The sequence below is a fragment of the Sinohyriopsis cumingii genome, chromosome 17 (assembly GCF_028554795.1).
Source record: "Sinohyriopsis cumingii isolate HCF-2022 chromosome 17, ASM2855479v2, whole genome shotgun sequence".
NCBI classification, from domain to species: Eukaryota; Metazoa; Mollusca; class Bivalvia; order Unionida; family Unionidae; genus Sinohyriopsis; species Sinohyriopsis cumingii.
In genome coordinates this window covers 68,190,557-68,206,698 of record NC_142977.1, presented here as the reverse complement: position 1 = coordinate 68,206,698, position 16,142 = coordinate 68,190,557, and the positions used below count along the sequence as shown (strand labels likewise).

At 33.4% G+C, this 16,142-nt stretch overlaps 1 protein-coding gene across 1 annotated transcript in view; it reads left to right on the top strand.

Annotated features, from left to right (window-relative positions):
• Positions 1 to 1,519: 1,519 nt before the first annotated feature.
• The window catches only part of LOC149779165 (three-prime repair exonuclease 1-like), a 28,678-nt gene continuing 14,055 nt past the window's right edge, over positions 1,520 to 16,142 (top strand). Inside the window, exons 1-2 of the mRNA XM_089939724.1 lie at positions 1,520 to 1,584; positions 2,082 to 2,187. Of these exons, the coding sequence (XP_089795850.1) occupies positions 2,083 to 2,187 (105 nt within the window). The 5' untranslated portion in view covers positions 1,520 to 1,584; position 2,082. The remainder of the gene's footprint in view (positions 1,585 to 2,081; positions 2,188 to 16,142) is intronic.

Sequence of the window (16,142 nt, the reverse complement as noted above, 5' to 3'; positions counted from 1 at the left end):
CTTGGTACAAAATAATCCGTTCACAATCTTAATCATAGGGGTATTTTTAACACTAAATTCTCACAAATCCTCATACCAGCCGAATCCAAAATAGCAAGATAATGGATTTTTTCATAGACCCAATAGTGCCGTCGTTACAAAAGGGTAGTCAAGCAAAGAATGACGTCGACCGTATGATGGAGAATCGACTTCTTACTGTCTTCATACGCGAATTCGTGTATAGTTTTCTCTGAGAGGCGTTGCGGAGAGTATCCCTTTCTTAATCAGACTAAATAAAATAATAATTTGCTAAAATTTGCACTAAATAGAATAATTTCTTTACAATATTTCGAATTTTAAAACAATTCCATACAAACTCTATCGTATCCATTTCCTTTCCACGTGAAAGGCTTCGATAATGTTAATCCTGCGATATTTTAGTCAAGATCACTTCGAATGTTGTTGATTGGAGTGAACCCTTGTGGTTCTAGATTTATGCAAATGACCTAGTTGGTATTTCAGCCATTTCATCAAGTCAAGAAATAGTCTCAGATATAATTGTCAGAATATAAATAAATTTGATGAACTTTGGGCGATTCGCCTCTGGCGGAGTAAATTACTTCTGTCGCGACAGAAAAGATCTGCTATGCTCTGATTGTGACTTTATCTCCTTTCGACACCATATTGTGCCATGTGAGCAAAAGTAGTTTCAAATATAGTTTTCAATGGTTTTCTGGACTAAACGTAAAATGCAGAGGATCAGATTATTGGTGATTGAATCATTCAGAACATCCTCGTATCTTGCCGATGCGAGTTGAATAACGTCAACCCTCAAAGAATCCTGGAAGTAATTGTAGTGGTACTTCCCAAACTGGTAAGCTTTTGGCTGACAACATCCGGCTATATAAGAAGACTAGATCTTCAGTGTTCTAATCAGACATTGAAAATAACATTTCGCGATGTTTCAACCGTCAATGAAATATCGGCACTTTAAATTTTGTATGCAGGTCCTGAAACTTTTGAATAAAATAAGTATAAATTATTAGTTTCCTTTGCCGTAAACTACTGCTGTTAGTGACGAGGCGCCACTGAATAGTCGTAACGTCAATGAGGTTATTATGATGTAACAACAACGGGCTTAAGGACAGATTCAAAATGGCCACTATTTACTGCCGACTTTTTTCTATTATTCGACGGAAAAGGCCGATGACTTTCCGCGTGGTGATTGTATATTTGAGCTTATTCACACTTTCTTCAGCGACCATTTCATAAAATGGGTGTTTTCTACAATATGCACTCCTTCTCAATTATAGACTTTCATCATCCTATAATGCATTTGGATAACAATAGGCAAGATCACCAAGAGGTATTTCCTGTTTCAGTTTCATGGTAGGGGATAACTTGTGTTTCATCAACGTTGAAATCGAAAGAGGAAGAACTAGCCAAGTTCGAAATACGTATGTGAGAAGAACCGTGTTTTCCCTCCTACATTGTTGCTACCTAAGGTATTCATTTTCGTTTGTCTTTTCTACCAGCTAATTGTACTATTATTTATTTGGGAGTTCCATACCACTCAACAGTGACTTCAGTCACTAATGTTCTGAGGTGGATTCCGCACTACATGAACATTTCATTTGTTTGCTGTACATTCATATATCAATCACCTTAGCTAAGCGACCCCTGACTTTTCCGCTTGCTATGTTATATGGCTGTATGGCTTCTTGTTGGGATCCGAGCATGGGTGGCAGAGTTACATAGAGCAATTGTTGATACAAATTTATCATTGCATAAATTTATCAAAACCATTGGAATTTTCCGGTGCACACTTAAAATTATATATATATATATATATATATATATATATATATATATATATATATATATATATATATATATATATATATATATATATATATATATATATATATATATATATATGTAACGTATTACTGTATAACGTATTACATGTACTAAGTCTAGGTCTGGCATATTTTAGACACATGTCACCATTTCAGTTTTCTACATTAAATAAGATCACTTTGGTACCAACAAAAATATTGAATATGGTAAAACATAACTCCTGACTTGCATATTGCTTGCAGAATGGAATCCAGACTGAATGAGTCGCTAAAAAGAGCTCGAAGCACTTTAACAACACAACGATCAGACCTCGGTATGCAACCAGGGCCATCCAAAAGAGATGTACAGGTAGGTGGACTTTTAAGCATACTTGTTGTTCTATATATAAAAAAGTGTAACAGTATATTTATCCAATCTATCCATATAAATTTGGTTATATACATACATATATATATATATAAATTTGGTTATATACATACATATATATATATATATATATATATATATATATATATATATATATATATATATATATATATATATATATATATATATATATATATATATATTTGTGATTAACATTTAATGTGCATGCCTCACATTTCTAATTAGCAATCAAGTGGGTTTGTGCATTCCATCTATGAAAACTTCTGCATATCAGGATACGTTTTGATTATCATAAGATATTTGCAATACCAAAATGATGGGGGTAATACGGATTTTTCTGTACAAATCATAGCAATATATGTTTTCAACCTTTTTAAGGGTAAGACTTCGATATCGTCCCCGCGAGCACCCCCACCTCTTTTCCGAAAATGAATTGGCCAACCGATATTAACCACGGGCCCTTAGTTTTCTGAAACTGAATTATTGGGGACGTTCATTTCTCCATTAATGTTGTACAGAAAAAATATTATTAAAAAATATTATTAGGCAAGTGTATAAGAGAAAGAGATAAAGTTCCAACTTTTAATGAGATAAAGGGGTAGTTCATATACATAAGATTTACTATAATATAGTATAATTCATTGTCATTTACTGTAATGATTTTACGCCCATTGATAAATTCGCTTTGTTATCACATGGATTACCTGTTCCCTATTTTCCTATCAAGGGCCAGCGTTTCTGGTGACTTTGTGACAAAGGCTTGCAGAGAGTTTTGCATATATGAATATGAAAATCTTACTGGTACTATCCATCCGAACGGATAGTCATACCATCATGGGTTTTTATTTAAACTTCGTACGATGTCTAGTTGGTTCCAAATACAAATAATGCCAATATGATATCAACTATGGTTATCACGGAGGTTATCTTGAGTCTATCCAGCGAGGTAAACATATCTCTTTATTGGTAGTAATAGCTATGTAGGATTTGTCAATAGTCCCTTGCAATTCCGCACACATGAAACTATACGGACTGACTAATCTACACAGGAAAGAGTACATGGCGTAGATTACGAAATGAATTATTAGCTCTTTTCTTGACTTAACGCCCATACATTTTATTTTAGACCTGATGTTTGCACGATCCGGACATACCCCCCACCCCCCTTTGCTTGTTCATAATTTGCATGCGCAGTTAGTAGAAAGGAGACATGATCCTGATAAATAGTGTTATCGATTACACTGTTCTCGTCGAGTGTTAAGCAGCATGTACACCATTTGCTCTTGTCGGAAATGGAGAAAGACAGTCTAATATTGTCGGGCACACTATTAGCCCTGCATGTACCGAGTGGTGTATTGAGAGTGTATTTGTAGTAAACCTTCTTTAGGTTGAGAGAGAGAGTATAGCAAAGAAAGTGTCATTTTACTAAAAGAAATATTTAATGCCCTCCATCACCTTTATCTAATAAAAAAGTAGATATAAATGGTGTACGCAAGATCCCGTCCCCTTTAATTTTTTTCATTCAGAAAGCATTTATTTAGGGGGTATCATTACTGCTGTTTACATTATTTGAAAAACTCACCACCAAGATCTGACCATCCATCATTTTTCATTTCATGAAAAACCTGGACCGCATTGTCACCCTCACCATTTTTCACAAATTTCCCCATCTCCAAAATATCATGATACCATTTTGTATATTCTTAAAAACCCAACTCATAGCCACGTTTTTCATATTTAATAAATACAGATCACCATTTTCAAATTTAAAAAGAAAAATTCATACAAACTCTATGACCATGAATAAAAAAAATCAAAAAACAAACAAAATGCAAAGAAAATCCCTCGATCATGATGTTCAAATATCAGGATAAAAGTTAAAGAGCAAATCGACCAAGTTCTTTCAAACATTGAGATATAGTGATTATTCGGTTATATTGAGAATGACGAGCCCAGGAATCTCTTAAAAGTCATACATTATTCGATTAATCTAAATATAAAAACAGCATAGATCCAGGGTATTTATAGACACAAAAGTTCTTTAAAATTTCGAAGATATTATAATTAAATCATAGACTCTCAGAACATTCACTCATTAATTTTGCGATTTAAATAATTATTTAAATTGTCTTAGTGCTAAAATTTTATATAAAGGTTAAAACACATGAAGTAATTATTATCTGTCGATAAAGGTGATATAAGTAATTCAGATTTCTTAGAAGTTGTTTATACTCGAACGTCAAGTATTTTATCTTGGTTTTTTTAAAAATATAAATTCCCTTAAAGCAGAGAAATGTTGTTTAAAAAAATAGAAAAAAGACTTTATCATTACTTGCTAATCCTTTTTCTGACTTCTAAAACTATATAATCTATTTAAATTTGTGTAAATCCTTTTTTTAAAGAAGAATCACTACAAAGATATTTAGTAAACGTTAAAATGTCTTTCAGACCTAAGGATAAATCATATGAATGGATGACTTAAAATATTTGTGTCAAATTCAAAATCATTTTCATACTTTATACTTGTTTCTCTATTCTGACATTTTTACTTTTTGTCCAGATTGTTCATTTCCGTGCGACTTTTATTAAAACTGGATCGTAAATCTTCCCGATTTTTCAAATATGCTGTAACAGGATAGACCTGAATGGATGCTTGGGTCAAATGACAACACAACACAATGTGATGAAAGATGGAAATTTATGAAATGAATTGATACAAATATATACTCTACAAAAAACGTGATTCTTTCACGCTCTAAACGCACGTCTCATTCAGTTACTCTGTCCAGACATTCACAAATAGGAAAACAAGAAATGATTCATGTATTCAAATGTATGACGGTAAGATTCATATAATTTCACGTAATGAAAGATTCAAATAATCTCAAGTAACCTCATGGAATGAAAATAAGATTCAAATAATCTCATATAATGTAAAAAAAAGATTTAAAAAATTTCATGTAATGAAACTGAGATTCACATAATCTCACGTGATGAAAGTACGATTCAAATTATCTCATGTAATGAAAATAACTCAACTGTACTCAGCTGAAACAACAATCAGTTGCAACAAACATATGATTCGGTCATTTGTACAGCCGTATGATTCATAAATATTTGTAAAATCTTGCAAATGTGTCCACTGATATACAACACAGTTCTCCTGAAAGTCTGGGTTGGCCCACACTTGTATCGACCGCACACACCATTCATAGATCCGTCATGCGCACAAGTTTGCAGATCAGCGGTTTTCGTCTTTGTATGGCCTTGATGGTTATGTCATCTTCCCTGCCCATAGAGACACACAGACAGCCAGACAGACAGCCTAATATACCTGCACACACATACGTACAGATAACACACAGTTCTCCTGAATTGGGTTTGCCCACACTTGTATTGGCCACACCCACCCTTCATTAATCCAGTACCATGCGCACATACATACGTATAGACAGCTACAATAAAATCAAACTGGTCATAACTCTTACCCCTATGGCTGTAGAACAAAAGTGGAAAACGTTCACTCCTTGTCAAGATCCAAAAGACCAGTGTGTCAGTTAGAAAACAAATTTGCCTTAAATCTACAAGAGAGTGAGTATCAGTAAGGGTAAAATACCTGTGCATACCTTGCTTTTAGTGTCTCTCACCGCAAGCGATCTATGATGAGATTCATGCTAGTTCAGTCGCTTACCTAGAAAAACAATTATCCACCCTAGGTAACCTTGTACCCATGTACGACGGAAATGATCAAATCGTTCTAATGCGAAACCAAGTTATTTCTTGCCTTATTCTGTGACACACGCAATTGTCACTTTAAAGTATTTCCCTTACTGAAATATTTATACCATTTTCAACAGCTTGTTCACTACTCACGTCCTGAAATGGGTTATTAAGCTAGACCATCCGTTCAGTCCAACAAAGACTTTGTATTTATGGATTATTGCATTTGCATGTAAAAATATGAACGAGTTTTTCGGGTGGATACTTCACGCGATAGCCATCACTTTCGAAAAGAATTTTCGCGTTTGGTATACGTAAAATTGAAATTTAGAGTCTTATTGTGAATGAACGCGCATTGCAACAGCTTTTCCAGTTGGTCTGGAATGAATGGATTTTATGGTCGTTGCTACTCAATTCCGCTGGACCTGGATTTATTAGCTGCGTCATTTCCGCACAAAATACATGTGTCTGTGATTTGAACATTGAGGAACGTTCTTCATCCAGCTGCATGTGTTTTTCTTTTCTGTCACTGAATGCCTGGAGTCATAATGTGGAAAATATATGAACTCTTTGAATTCTAATTATCAAAAAGACGCTATGGAATATTACGTTCATTTCATTTTGAGTGCAGTAAGGAAAATGTCATTGCACTTGGAACGTAATCGAACTTACAGTAAAATTTCGAAATGTGTAATCAAGCTTAATAATCCATGACATAGCTCATGTAATTCGGATTTGCAGAACTATGAAAGTACATTCTGATGAAATTTAAGATGCAAAAATGTAAGTATAATTTTGCCATTTTTATTACCAGCTAAAGTAGATATGTTTATGCCTGGTCACGAGCATGTTCACCCAGCTATGTTATGACCTGCATGGCGTCTATCTCTAACCGAAATGAGAAACATTATATCAAAAGAGTTAACCCGGAAAAGTGCAGAGCAGCTTGTGTGTTACAATCCATTCAGCCAGAGGAAATAAGAATTATTTTCGTCGTCTTGGTCTATTGGCTCCGAGGCCCTTAATTTTCTACCAAAACCTTCAGTTGCATTTTTCCCCCACCAATTTAGTACTTTCACGTATAAAATGGTACATATCTGATAGATATGCGATAGCCCTTACCCTTAGTATGCTTTTCTATGCTATTTGTATATACCCCAGAGCACGTGTCATAGTCTGAATCATTACACTTACGAAAAATTACCAACATTTCTCCTAAATAACTGTTTAAATGATCAAAATGATATTTTTAATTCTGGGTCTCTCACGTTTGTTTTGGACATTGCGAATATCATGTTCAGTCATTTGTCTATTTGAAAGTTTCAATTTGTGACTTAGTAAACTCGTCCACATTGTTCACTTTATTATCTCTATTTTCAAACAGACGAAACAGCTGTTTTAGTTCATCCACAAACAAATCTAATAAATTGAAGCCTAAAGTCTACTACATGAGGGAACCTGGTTTGTTTACAATTCCTAATACACAATACTATTATAGGCACACGTGTCGTGAACGTGCGTGAAATATAAGGTTGTTCAGTATCATAGAATAATGCACGATTCTGACAATGCAAAGTTAACGGAGATAAAAGGAGTATATAGTAGAAGAAAATATTTGTCTCTAATATTACGATAGTTGCCATATCAGAGAAGTCAAAAGAATATACGTATAGGTTCATAAGATATTTTAGATTTCAATGCAATACTCTTTTATTTGTATAACATTTAAAGATAACTAAAATGAAAGTTCACGTGTTTGAGAGTTATTAAAGATTTCTGTATTATATTCCAAAATGTCCAGTCACATGCACCAAAACCAAAACAATTATGGAGTCAGATAAACAATTATAAAATATGATGAAATGTTCTGAATCAAATAAATGGCTAACTGATAAGGAGACATAACTTAAATAGGTCAATCTATTTTTCCATTCAGAAAAGTTCATTCTACACACTAATGATCAACGGCAAGCAGATGTTGATGAAATGAAAACATATAAAAAAAGAAGAAAGTAATGACAATAAATTTAATTTATTAGTTATATATCTATTATAAATACACGAGTTGACTGAACATATTAAAAAGAACGAGAGGATAGGAAGTACGAGAGACATTAATAAATTGTTAGAGAAAGATAAATTACAATTTGATGAAGCAAGAGAAAGATGTATAACAAAATTATTTAAAGAGAAAGATGCTGAGTATTTTTTTATTTTAAGAGAAAAATGCACCAGTAGATTTAATTAAACAATAAAAGCTAAACTATGGGAATATCTTGTAAGGAACGAAACTTGAAATATATAGATATTTTAAAAGAATTACAAAGTAAAACAACACTTATCATAAGTTTCTGGCACAAGCTGAAGCAACAGAAGATGGAACAGGTCAATAGTATGCAGACAGACCAACAAAAGGTAACCTAGAATAGTTCTGACATTTAGGTTTAATTAATGGCGAATTAAGATGAGAGATGATAATTTTGAGCATGAATTTATTACCTTAGTTGATGCTGTATGAAACAGTTGATGGGAGCAAGAACAAATGAAAAAACATTGATTAGATCTGTTGGAGTTCATGAGAACAAGAGTATAATTTTATTTGTGCATGGCTGTCTTTTTCTAGTCTTCTTGGTTACGCCGCCTTAGAACATTGAACCATCGATTTTAATCGATGGCCAAAATCATCATAACTGTGGGATACAGATTTGTCTAGATTAATACCTTCACAAATAAATAACCATACTGAGAAAATTACTCATAAAAGTTTCCACCAAAAAGTTGCCAATATAATATATATGTTACTTGAAAAGGAATGTAGTAACAACTACACATTATGAGAAAAAAAAATAAACGATTAGATATGTATTATGTTGTGATTATGAGAGAATAATTGGTTCATTAAATAATTGCAAAGAAAATACTAAACAATTAAAGAACGTTCCATCAGGATATTATATTCGCATAAAGTCAGCTATAAAATAATGCGAGCCAATAGTTTTTAGAGGATAAAATTGTATTTGATCAATTGCAATTAATAACATAAACAATCCATGATTAATTAAGAAGTCAGACAAACTGACCTGTGTAAAGATAAATGACACGTTTCTAAAAGAGAACTTGAAGAGTCAACATAATAAGCAGTAAAGATATGGATTATGTTATTGAAAGGTTGTTTCAAATATTACACGCAATGTTTGGTCAAAAAATATCCAAATTTTGTTTGGTTGCATAGTTGAATGCTGGAGTGCTGGAAGGAATTAATGACTATACATCCAAAATAATTTAAATTAGCAAAACAATCACCTATATGGTTTATTATTTACATTTTTTAATGGTGTTAAGTCACATTTGTGGAGATGGTAGTTTTACAATTTAAAAACTTTATTCAGTCTTTGAATAATGGTCTCATAAATATTTGCTTTTATTTTTTATGTAAGTGGTCATATTCACCAAACCACCAACATCCACACACGTTTCACGTTTTTTTAAATAAGCAAACAAATTTAAAATAAAAAAGTATTTAAAAAATGCCATTGAAAACGCCAATTGTGTTGGATTTCATTATTGAAGGTCAATAAATGATTCATGTATGACATCTATTACAATAAGCTAAAGGCATTTACGGTAATAAAATGAAACCTGTAATAACTTACACTGGTCCTATATTGATTTATGTATAAACATTTTAGAGCGTTTGTAATGCTATGAAGAAAAATATTCCTTCATTTTATACAAGTGACTTCAATAAAGATAACCTATTTGGCATCCCACAGGTAAAATTAGAAAATAATACAAGACCTTTTCAAAGATGATTTAAATTAAAAGCCAATACTGGGATTCTGTAAATTAAGGAGTAAACTATATTCTTTCAGAACAGATGTAGAGGAAAATAAAGTTCGTAGAGGTATTAAAATATGTGATTAAAACGAACTTAAGTCTGCAATACATAAATATATCCTTTTTAAATGAAAATAGAAATAGAAAAGGTATATATATATATATATATATATATATATATATATATATATATATATATATATATATATATATATATATATATATAATAACTTCCTATGATAAGATCTATGTAAAATCACGAAACACAAGGTGACCCTATCACTATGTGATGAAAAATGTTATCTAGTGGATCAAATAAACACGTTTGTTGCTATTTGGAGAGAGAGAGAGAGAGAGAGAGAGAGAGAGAGAGAGAGAGAGAAATGAAACATGTTATGTAGTAGATCAAATAAACACGTTTGTTCCCATTTGGTTATTGAATTTATTTGCTTAGCTATCGAGAGCTATCGAGAGAGAGAGAGAGAGAAAGTGAGAGCAAGAGCGAGACAGAGAGAGAGAAAGAACGAGAGAGAGAGAGAGAGAGAGAGAGCGATAGAGAGCGAGAGAGAAAGAGAGAGCGAGAGTAGCTACGTATATGCTGACCTCATGGACGGTTTCTTTCCCCGGGAAGAACCACCGACCCACGAGAGGCTACTGGCAAGCTTTCTCACATACCCACATTGGCCGAAACCTAGACTCGAACCCACGCAGACAGAGGTGAGATGGCAGTGATCCGTAACGGACAGCGCTTTAGACCACTCGGCCACTCGGGGCCTCCCAATTTGTTATGAGATTCTTATAAGAAGACATATGTCGCTTTTTGTGTAAATTATTTAGAGTTTCTCATATAAAGTATTAACTTTCATGAACATTAGTTTCTGCTATGTGAATTATAAATAACGTCATGTTGTTTTAAAGAGTCGATTAATGTCACTTGATTAGTATGCTTTGGCGTAATAGTTTGCCTTTCGAGTTATCTCTAAGAACGAAATATGCCATTTTAAAATTGATTATTGAGATTATCTGAACAGTTTTAAATAGTAACGGTATGTTATAGATGTTAGGATGAAGAGTCAGTTTAGCATGGTCTGCTGTCTACGATAAATTTAGCGCTGTTTTGTGTGGCATTTCGAGGTCGTGAGCGAATTTTTGTTTCGATAGAGATGCCTTGTTCTGTAGAAAGTGTGATCTCTCTACTTGTGTTTACAGTGTGGTTAATAAAGGCGAACGGTTTTACTGGTATAACTGTTTATCACGATATTTTTTTTTCTTCTAGTGGTACGTAACACAGTGCTTTTTCGCTGTATCGAAACTTTTATTGTCATTTTTCAAGACAACATCATTCAAAACTTTTTTCTTCTTCACAAAACAATTGTATTTGCCACACATAGTTTGTAAAATATTACAAATATAATTTCTATATTTATGATCTTTCGATCACATTTTCTACACGTATCACGTACGCCAATGTGATGGCCAAACGAAATGTTGTGACGAATATTTGTGGCAAACCGCAACTTCTGGAAAAATATAATTTGTTTAGTTACTAAAGCATGTTAATGTGTGACCTGCATGTATTTCTTTGCAAGACTGCAAAAATCCAGATATTTTCAGAAAAGCATTTGGCTTCTGTTTGAATGTACGTAATTTCTCAGTTCCACTAAATATTTTCTCGTTTGTTGAGTAAGTTTGTTTTACGTTTACTGGTCGTCTCTGATAAATATCTTCAGCAATTCTTGGCACACAACTTAAAGTGTCCATGCCTATTCTATCAATAGTGCAGGCAGGAAACTGTAGGCTTCAGTGTCAAAACTTACTATTGTATTAGCAAGCTCACTAATGTCAGCACAAAGTCTTTCTCAAAGTGTTTATATTGTTGTTGTTGTTGTAGGGTTTAACGCCATTTTTCAGCACATGATAGGCTATACATGGCGGCCAGTATTGATGGCGGAGGAAGAACCCGGGAAAACCACGGAAAGAACCACCGACCCACGAGAAGCTTCTGGCAAGCTTTCTCACTTACCCACATTCACAAAGTGTCAGCTATAGTGTAAGCTGAATCATCCCTCTTTTGTTACAGTTTTTAGATTACAACTTGTACAGCAATTATACTTAGGAATGTCATCTACTATAAGGTACTGACCATTTAACTTTCGGGGCTGAGATTTTCTGTTGAGTTGAGATATTTTATTTTATCTCAAGATAATTCAATTTTCCTATAATATAATGAATATAGTATGACATCATTTTTTTAATATATAAATCAGAGTAATATTTGTAGTGGAATTGAAAGACGGAAATTAAAATAAACAAGTCGCAGAGCCCTGGCCCAAAACATCAAATTCTTGGTTCCTAATTCCTATAATAACTGTGGTATTTGTAACAGGGAATTTCGGTCCATTCCTTACTGACGAAACTACAGAAGTACCGGTACAGTGAAGGCGTACCGTGGTACCTACCACCATAAACTATACCGCAGTAAGCTGGTATAATGTAATACAGAGCACCTCCAACACACACACACACACATGAAATATTATACAACGAGTTGTATATCATTGATATAGCGTAATACTACGCAAATATTTTATTTATATCACATACAAATACATATATTTGCCCTTTGAACGGAGTTTAGATTTACTACAGGCAGCTGTGTATTTGCTTAGTGAGTCACATCCTCACATCTCAGATTGTGTCAGCTACAAAATGTAGTTCTGTGCCTTTTGTGGTTATTTACAATCACCTTTGCATATAGATAAGTTGATTGTTTTGTTTTGTTTTTAGTTTCTATTTTTTTTCTCACATTGATTAAGTCAATACAATACACACATTTATTATTTAAACATGAAAGACAGTTTTAATGGAAGTAGAGCACTACAAACACTTGGGTAGCTACGGCATTCACATGAACGCTTAGCCATTCACGTACCGGCGTATGGAAATTAATGTGGAATAGAAACTAAGCGAAATAACAAACCAACAAGAGGTAATTAAAATATTTTAATATATTTACAATTGATCCAAGTCATTATTCTGCTTCATTAACATTACCACCGACCATACAACTCAATCTCTCTCTCTTTATATATATATAAGGAAAGTCCGCGATCATTACCACTTAAAAGTACAGTATAGGGGTCATACTCATAATAATTACAATTTAAATTTCAAATACTCAAAATTCATCTTTTTATCACAATTTGCCGTGTTATAATAGTCATGTGCACATCAAAAAACGCTCGTAAAGAATGATACAGATGAAGAGGTAAAAATTATGGCTACTAGAGATATATTCCGTTCAGCAAGAATTTCATAGTCAATATGATCATAAAGGCATTTCCAGTGAAAAAGGCAATTAAATTTCGTATATATATTTTGATTGATGGAACTGTTTATAACAACTGGCTACAAAGTTAAATGATGACACATTGGTTGAAACAATGAAACATTTAAGTGGAACGCAACCAAATTCCATGTAAAATGATTCTTGCCTTAGCATAGAACGATTTAGCACGTGAAGACAATTTTTTTATTAGTGTATGAGTGATTTCAATATATCTGGTGAAGATTGCCAATACTTACATGATGTTGCATATCAGTCTAAACACATTTTATGACTTGATGACTACTACGTCAAAAGAATGATACAATAATGCTGCGAGACATATTTTAGGAATGTAGAAATGTATATATGAAAAATTACTTAACAAAAGAGACAATTGTTCCAGTTCATCAGGACTAGGGCATGATGCCATTTTAAAGATATCACTTTTGACAGACTAAAACAATTACTGATGATGAACAGTCTAATAAGATGTCGGTTTATCATCATACTGCAGGGGTATGCCTAATTAAATCAGGGGTACTGTTCTGACAAAAGTAGTAAGTTAACAGGTGACAGATACCAAAAGTTCAAGGTAATCGTAATGTTACTTGACTCCATTAAGGCATTTGGTTGGGCCTTAAGAACATACCTGTCTGTAAAAGAACTTCAAATAGGGACAAAACAAGAAATTAAGGTAGTAAAAGAAAATGTATAACATAGGCAAATGGTTTACCATCTTTGCAATAGAGATAATACTAACGATTGTAAAGGTACAAAACCAGCAGTACCGAAATTGCCATGGAAATTAAAAAGCAAAAGGGAGTACGTAATGCATTACAGATGATTTAGTATTTACATCAGATACATTTTAAAATCGCCAGTTTTTCTATGTTTTGATTGAACAAAAATCTTGGTTTAAATCCTGCATTGAATTGAATGATAGTTTAAAATCTGAAGCAAACAGATGTTTACACAAGGGCTGTTTCAAACTGAGGAATAATTTGATGGTTTGCAAACAATGGAAAAGTTAGGAAAAGGAAAACAAATAAAATAATTGTTGAAGAAAAGGATTTTGTCAAATGCCAGAAAGATGTATCAACCAAACTGATAAATGTGGATTCCCATCATAAAGAATATCCCAATGATTGATTTACACATTTTACTACAGCAAGCGAAAAACGATGATATAATAAGGTGATTCAAGACTGACAGAGATTCACTATATATCGTTTTTGAGAACGAAAACTTTATTGTTGACAATAAGGACGACATAATATTTATGACACTAGAGACTATCCCACAGATAACATGTTTGGTTTTCTACAGAGGAATAAAATGTTCCTGGAACTTCAAAGATGAGTTACACGGTGTTCCAATCAGTTATTTATTTGGTTAAGGTGTACCATTTATTTAGTCAGGGCTAATCGCGAAGAAAAAACAATATACAAAGTCACACAAAATGTATTATTAAAAAGAATGTAGACATCCAAATGTACATGTGTTGTCTTTTTGAACTTAAGTAAATGTACCAAGAAATGAATTTTCTCAGATCGTAAAATAATTTTAAAAAAACGAAATAGTATAGAGTTCTTACGATGGCAAATGTTTCCTAGAGTACAACACGAACACTTACCATACGGACTCTTCACGATCTTTAATTGAAAAGGAAAGTCTAACTTTATTAAAAGTTGGGTTTTTTTTTGTCCTGTTTCAAGATATCTGCAACTTCTTTCATCTGGTATTAAATCTCCAGACACTATTTCCATTGCATTTTATCCTTGCTGCAGAAGTGGATGAAGGACTTGTAATTTTTCTTAAGTATGCTATTACAGAGTTGTAATTCTGCAATATTCAGATTGCTACAAAATGTTCCCACTAAAAGCTATCCTAATTAGGTTAGTTACCCTTTGTTTCCCGTTACAAAGAGAGTATTCGTTTTGTGTTACGTATCAACTAACAGCTCTAGCCAGATGTCTAATTTGTCCATTGATCTATCTCGGGCACATTTTCAGCTTTGAATTATCCACTTTCCATTATAAGTCTTGCAGCACAGATATGTCGGACAGATGACTTCAATTTTTTTGTTGAGAAAGTCTTGTATTCAGTCTGAACCAGACTGAGTGCGACCAATGTTTTGCCACAGTTCGTCGCTTTTCTAATAACCATTCTATGAGTCTCTTTCTCTGAAGAAAGTAAACCTGAAACTCTTGAGAACGCTTCCATAGAAAATTTAAATTTACAAATTGTGAGCATATTACGTTTTCAGATTCTGTTTTCTTGTTTTAATGTTTATCAAAACAAACTTTAATGGTTTCTGTAATCTGTTGCATCAAATGAAAGTCCTGGAAAATAACAATTTTTGGAAGACCTTCTATAGTCTTCAATATTTTTATATTGAAGCCTTCAAAAGAGTTTCAGGCTTGCTTTATGCGCTCTTTGTGCACAGTATCAAAATATTATTCAAGCTCATTCTATAAGAATCAAGAGGGGCTCCGAGTGGCTGAGTGGTCTAAAGCGCTCTCCGTTACGGATCACTGCCATCTCACCTCTGTCTGCGTGGGTTCGAGTCCAAGGCTCGACTAACGTTGATACGTGGGAAAGCCTGTCGGTAGCTTCTCGTGGGTCGGTGGTTCTTCCCTGGGTTTTCCAGGGTTCTTCCTCCACCAGTTATACTGGCCGCCATTTATAGCCTATCTTGTGCTGAAAAATGGCGTTAAATCCTAGAACAATAACAATAAGAATCAAGAGTGCTATTGGTTAAATATGCTCTGGTTCCTATGTCGTCGTTTCAGTCTCAAGTGATGTAATCGTAGAAGGAAACAAGTCAATTTCTATATTTTTCATTTGCTGATTGACCAATTGATTAAAAAGTAATGTTTTGGTACAAAATGATTTGTGGAACATACTCTTGTTTACCCTTTCAGTCACTTCAGATGCTTGAGCGATTGTCATGTTGACAATGAAATAGTGTCCTTACTTCCATTCCCCATACACAGTAAACTGATCAGCTTCAGTACATGTATTTTTTGCA